The following is a 6871-nucleotide window of genomic DNA, read 5'->3' on the forward strand; positions in this document are numbered from 1 at the left end:
CTCCGGACACCATTTCCTAGCACTTAATTAATGTCTTTACAAATTAAGAATTTAGTCCCTGTATTTTTAACTTTCTATGAATTTAGTCTTTTTATTTTTCAGATTTTAAATTTTAAATCTAATTATTAACACTTTTACTTTTTAAAATTTTTTGGTGTAATATTTTAAAATTAAAAAAAACTTAAATTAAAAATAATAATTTTAACAGTGCTAAAAATATAGAGACTAAATTTTAAATTTATAAAGAGTATATAGACTTGTGACTAATCCTGCATTCAGTCCTTACACTTTTTGAAAATTTGAAATCTACTCCTATTTTTTTATTACAGGAAATTTATATCCTGTATTTGTCTGATTTAAAAATTAAATTTCAATTTATATGAATTCCAATTAAATTTTAATATTTTAATAAATTAAAATTACTGATGCATTCATTGTTTATGTTTGGAATAAGTTAAATTCTAAAATTTTAAATAAAAATATCAATGTATTTTTATTATTTAACGCATAAAAATTAATTTAATTATTTTTTAATTAAAAAAATTTAAAAAAATCTAATTTTTAATACGAGTACTTGATTTGAAAATTTAACTTTACTGCATGAAATTAATATGAAATTTGAATGAAAGTGGCTTTTTTTGTTTAATGCCCTGGAGAGTGGACCCCACGGCTCTGGTCCTTTTTTACGCGGTAACTTCAGGGGTTAATTTCATCAAATGTCCCCAAACTATTTCTTAAGTTCTACATTGATTCTTAAACTTTAAAACGTTCTAATTTAATCTTCAAAGTATCAATATTATATTAATAGGATCTGTCAGCCTAGCTGTCTATGTAGAAGTTAAATAGCAATTTGGATTTGAAATGAAACATATTTAAAATAAATTTACGCTTATCACGGTGACAACTTAAATAGGGGTACAATCAGAAACTTGCTTTAGAGAAATAAAAAATGAATCATAAACTTTGAAGGGTCAAAATACAAATTTATCATAATACGAACTTGTAATTTTTAAAATTTTGAAAAGATTACAAGACAAAATTACCATTTTGAGGGGAGGCAATGCTATTGCTGCCCTTGTTTAACTCGGACATGAAAATGATTTTCGAACTAAAAACGAAACAAACAAAAAGTGACTCGATCGAGAAATCTAATTAACATACTTGAATGATTCAAACTTAAAATGACTCAAAATTTTTAAACTCATATTAACCTGATTTGGATTAATTTAATACAAAACCAATGCTGTCCTTCCAATTAAATCAAACTAGAATGTTTTGCCCGCTTCTAATTAAAGTAGCGAGATCAATATTAAAATTTTATCGATATATTATAGGACAAATGAAAAAAAAAAGGCACATCTTATGTAAACATTAAGGTACCAAATTATGTATATCGAACATATATCTAGCATGGAAATCACAATTAGCCCAAACTAGACAAAAATGATTATTTTTAACTTCTCGTATTTGGAAGCTACAAGGTTATTCAAAATTGAGTCAAGTCAAATTTCGTTTTGGGAGTTAAGTTTTCTCAACGCTATTTTTATTTATAATGCCTAAATCTAGAAGTTTATTTAAAAAAAATCGAACTCCTCATTCCTCAACTCAATAGTTATAAGTGAAATGGTTAAATCATAATTTGGGGCATGTGCTTAACAACAATTCTCACATCTAGGTTTGAATTCTTTTCGGGTCCAAGTTAGGCCATAAACTTGGTAATTGTTCCCACATTGGGACTTGAATTTTTTTTTATATCCAAATTAGTCATTAAACTTGGCTATTGTTCTCATATTAGGACTTGAACTTGACAATATTCTCATATCGAGACATGAACTTTAGGATTTTTATGGACTAATTTGAGCAAAAAAAGTTTAAACCCCAATGTGGGAACAATTTCAAGTTCAGGGCATAACTTGAATAGTAAAAAAAGCTCAAGTCTCAATATGAAAATAATTATCAAGTTTAAGGTAAAACTTGGAAAAAAATTTCAAATCTCAATATGAAGAGATATTTATTTCCTTTTTTGGTGAGGACATTTTGTCATTCGAGTATCTAATAGATTTATTGTTTTCTTTAAGATAAAACAACATTTAATCATTGAAGTTGACGATTTTTTTTTCAATTTAGTCTATGAATTAGTCTTCGATCCACATTAGTCTTTAAAATTTCTATCAAACATTATAAATTCCTTTAACCCTATCAAGAGGTGTTAATAATATAACATAATTTTAGAGTGACGTATCATCGCTTTTTAATGGTATAAAAAAAAAGATCGAACTATTTGACAAAATCCAAATTACATGACTGATGTGGACAAAAAATATCAGGGACTAAATTAAAATTTTTGCTAAGTTTGGAGACTAAATGTGGTTTATTCCATTTATTTATGTTGTGTTTTTTTGTCTCGGTTACCTGCCCTTTTTTGGGGAAACCAAACACATCAGCCCATTGGCCATTTTGCACCCCTTTTGACTCGTGGCTCCATGTTCTAGCAGGAGCTCAGAAACTATATATTATATAATTACAATTGGTGCTTGTAAAAAGCTTACGTGATAACTCACAGGACAGTTTATGTATATTTTATTGCGACATAATATTATTTATTTTATAAGTATCATCAAATAATTTAAAATTTATAAAAATATTTTAAAAAAAACACACAATACACGTAAATTTTTATTTAATATACCATATTTAAATTTTAATGTTTCAAACATTATTTTTATTGAATAATAATAATTTAACTCTTTTTCAAAAATTTAAAAGCCGAATTTAATTAAAAGGAAAAAAAGTAAAAACCAAAATAATAAAAAAAAACTAAACCCTTTGAGCCGTCCATAAAGAGACATTGCTTTGGAACCATTTCCTTTGTATAGTTGAAACCGCCAAGAAATTTCAATGTCAATGCATGCGGGCCACAAACAAATGAAAGTAATTATACCATAACAACGTGGTGTACTATCAACTATGAGTATTCATAGTTGGATTAAAATTAAATTAATCGATCCAATCGATTTAATTTGATGATTAAATTTAGTTCGGTCAGAAATTAATTAATGATTTTTAAAAATTTTAATTATTAATCAATTCAATTCGAAAACGGATAGTTAACCGAATTAATTAGTTAACCAGAATATTTGTTATTTTCTAAATTTATGTGGTGTTTGATAGTTAACTTTCAAGATTTATTTAGCGATTCTGATGTCTTATTTGTTATTTTCACATTCATTTAAAGTTTTATTGAATAAAAGAAAAGAACGTTAACAATGCATTTTTTATACTTATTTTAACCAAAAAATAAAAAACATATAAATTTTGGTTAACCGGTTGAATTAACCAAAACATTTCAATTCGGTTAACGTATTTAAAAAAAACATTGATTCGATTAATGGTTACATTTTTTACATTTCGGGTAATTCAATTAATAGTAATTTGGTTCAAATATTAACCGATCCGACCGTTTGAACAACCCTACCATCACATTCTTCTTCTTAACCCCTTAAATACCAAAACCTACTGTCAGTGTATGTGTATTTATACATTTTTATGAACTAAATTAATATCATTTTATTGTTTATATTATAAATTAAATTTATTGATTACATAAAGTCAAATATAAATTTAAGCTTCATCAATCATTTTTAAGATTGCAAACTTCCCATCTAATAATTATTCTTAAAGCATATTGGATTAAGTATTTTATAACTTATTTGTTATTGAAATAAAATATTTTAAAGAATATTATTTTTGTTAGATTTTATTTTTTTTCAAATCATAAAAAATCAATATTAAGTGGTATTATGCTCACACTTCGCCAGTTCAGTACTTTACAAGTGAACACGTTTGATTAAGGAGAGACCTCGCGAGCTTGAATTGAGGGGATCACACACCTAACGCAAATAAAATAATTATCACACATGTCATTCCTCAAACATGACAACTCATACTTAGTACTAATCCTTTACAGGGTTTAGTAGTAGCAAAAAAGGGTACTCTCTTCTCTTTAATCATAACAAACCTCCATAAACTCTTTGCATTAATGAGAGACAAATTTTAATTAAATCAATCAAATATGAGAATATATTTAATAAAATTTAATTGAATAGTAAATTTATCAAATTTCTCGAAATGTAATGGCAATAACCAAGTAAATGAGCAACCTTGGCGTTTTCGTGTTGGATTCCAATACAAAAAGACACACCGTCCTTGGACTCTGTTTCACCTCAATTTCTTAGATATTTCCCAGTATTTATTAGCAGAATTGAAGCCATAAGTAAAGGACCAACTTCGTATTTCCTTCTTTGCGCGTTCAACAAATGAAATCTCATTTCGCTTTTAAAATCGTGTGGAGTATTTTAAAGTGAGTCTTAAATTATATATTTATATGATATAATTACTGTTCATGAATGTGACGTAAGTAGATTCTCCTACATGCCTTATACTGGGATTAACACATATTTTCTAGATGTGAGCTCACCTACATAACAATGCAAACCCACATCTGCTTGCACACCTTGTGGTCCCATAGAATAGTACAAACTCCTCACGTGCGAACCACTTGAAATGCAAGTCAAGACCCAATCGAATAATCAGATAGCAGATCGATAATAACGAATACCTTAATGAATAGATTTTCAATTTTCTTGAATACTTAATGTACATATAATCTAATAACAATTACCAACTTGCACAGGAGCTGGAGAAGTTCGAGTTGCATTCCAGACCCGAGAAAGCATTTGTTACTTAGATATATATGCAAGTTTTAAATCAATTGACCCAAAAATTAAGATTGATTGAACCAAAATTTTAATATTTTTTATAATTTTTTAATGATTTATTTAATCAAATCAATCGAGACCGATATCGACTATCACTTACATACCCTATAATGGTCACATCAATACTGACCTAAATAACAGCCCGTTAACCAAGGGAAGACATTTAGCCTACATGCGTGCTAAAGTCAATGGAGAAAGGACAACCACCATTCCAACTACTAGCTTCCTCTCATGGCAAAACCAACCTCCTCCATACCCCGTCTCTCTCTTGACCGACCACATAAACTGCCTCTTAGACGTCCTCCACCTTATCACCAAGGCATGCATTTGTATGATATTCATATTATGTGAGCATATCTCAACGACTCTTGCATTCACTGGGATTCTTCCCTTCACATAAACTATAACAACATTCAAATTGCCTTTCTCCTACGCTGCAATGTTCTTTCACGATGATGGTTTTTAATATGTTTAAAAGTTCACTTCTGCTATTTGTTTTGCAGTTGGGAGATTCAATATTTCCATGACCATGCAACGTTTACAACAATTGGTTTCAACCGGACACCAGGCATAGATGTCACAGTAACCATTGGCAAATTTACAAAAGTATGTTGGCTTCTATTTTTTTTATCCTAAACCCTCCAAACCCCTTAACAATTATACTGGGCTGCGGAAGGACATTAAGTTCTTAAGTTGACTCGATCACGTAATCTTTAGGAGACTGCAACAACGTCAATGCCAACTAAACTAACACTCAATCCGCAACCTTAACTGATTCTAAAAACGGATGGAACTAAGAACTTTCTAATATGATCACAGAGACTGCGTAACGGCATCATATATGCAACATCTAGACTGTGCAAAGAAGAGCACCGCAGCAAGACATTAACCATTGGAGGAGCTTATGATGATGATCATCTCGCGCTGATCAACAATCATGGGAGGTTTAAGAGCATTGTTACAGCATGAAGAGGTAACAAACTCCTTGCTTACAATCTCAAATGCTATTTGATTTTTAAGCTATTCAATGTTACTTTTAGGCTCATACCTTTATATTCTTTTTTGGGTAACCCTAAAAGTATGTCAATAACTAGTTCCATAGATGATTAATATTAATTACTCAAAAATCCACAATAAAAACCCACAATTAAAAAAAACCATAACAAGAATTGCAATATAGAGCATTTAAGTTTTAAAAAATCCCGGATTCATCCATGTCATAAAACTAAAGCTCAAAAGCAGCAAAATCCCTAATTGATAACATAACAAAAAACATTTAGATTAATATTAAAAAAGGGGATAACCTTAATCGACACTCTGCATAATATCCTCAGCCGAAAACTTAGTACCCTTATCCTTATCAGCGGCAGCGCGTCCTTTAGCCTTACGATCCAGCAATGACTTCCGATCCTTGTCGAGTCTCAGCTTGGTGATGACAACCTTCGATGGGTTGATACCGACGTTGACGGTCGATCCGTTCACTTTCTCCCGCGTGATACGCTCAATGTGGATCACCCACTTGCGACGGTACACTTGCACGACTTTCCCTTCGCGGCCTTTGTAGGTACCGCGAACGACTTGGACCTCGTCGTCCTTGCGGACAGGCATGGACCGGACGTTGTATTTGGACCTCAGATCGGTCGAGAGTGGAGCGCTCATCAAAACACGGCGGACGGACGAAGGTGCCGTGAAATGGGCCTTGCGGCTCTTACGGCGAGAGGAGGAGACACGTGGGTTGTACTTCATTTCTGCTGCCGGTGGTGGAGGGGGGGTTGTGTTTAGGGTTTCCTCTTCGACTCGGCGACGGCTACTGGAGAAAGTGGAGGATTTGGGTTTTGGGCGTATATATATGGTGTTAATAGTGGCCTAGAGAGCTAGGGTTAATTTTAGAATGTTGTCTATTGGGCTTTTTGGGCCTAAATAGTTTTTTGAAGTGGGCCTCAATATTTAAGCCCAACTTCATTTTGGGCTTCACCTCTTTTCCAATTTGATTTTTCCCTAATACACAAATAATTGAATCTATATCAATATTAAAATAATTTAGTTCTCAATTTTACATATTCTGTCAATTTAGTCTTTGACCCAACTTAAAA

General features: G+C 31.1%; 1 protein-coding gene across 1 annotated transcript; it reads right to left on the minus strand.

Moving 5' to 3' along the window:
* Nucleotides 1-5925: 5925 nt before the first annotated feature.
* Nucleotides 5926-6666, minus strand: LOC121215296 (60S ribosomal protein L26-1). Its single transcript, XM_041089598.1, has one exon. The coding sequence runs from the start codon at nucleotides 6522-6524 to the stop codon at nucleotides 6084-6086; it is 441 nt and encodes a 146-aa protein (XP_040945532.1). The 5' UTR covers nucleotides 6525-6666; the 3' UTR covers nucleotides 5926-6083.
* Nucleotides 6667-6871: the final 205 nt, after the last annotated feature.

Source organism: Gossypium hirsutum, chromosome D03 (assembly GCF_007990345.1).
Source record: "Gossypium hirsutum isolate 1008001.06 chromosome D03, Gossypium_hirsutum_v2.1, whole genome shotgun sequence".
Lineage (NCBI taxonomy): Eukaryota > Viridiplantae > Streptophyta > Magnoliopsida > Malvales > Malvaceae > Gossypium > Gossypium hirsutum.

What these genes read in the sequence shown, in the direction of transcription:
- LOC121215296 (XM_041089598.1), bottom strand. Translation starts at nt 6,524, where the DNA reads ATGAAGTACAACCCACGTGTCTCCTCCTCTCGCCGTAAGAGCCGCAAG.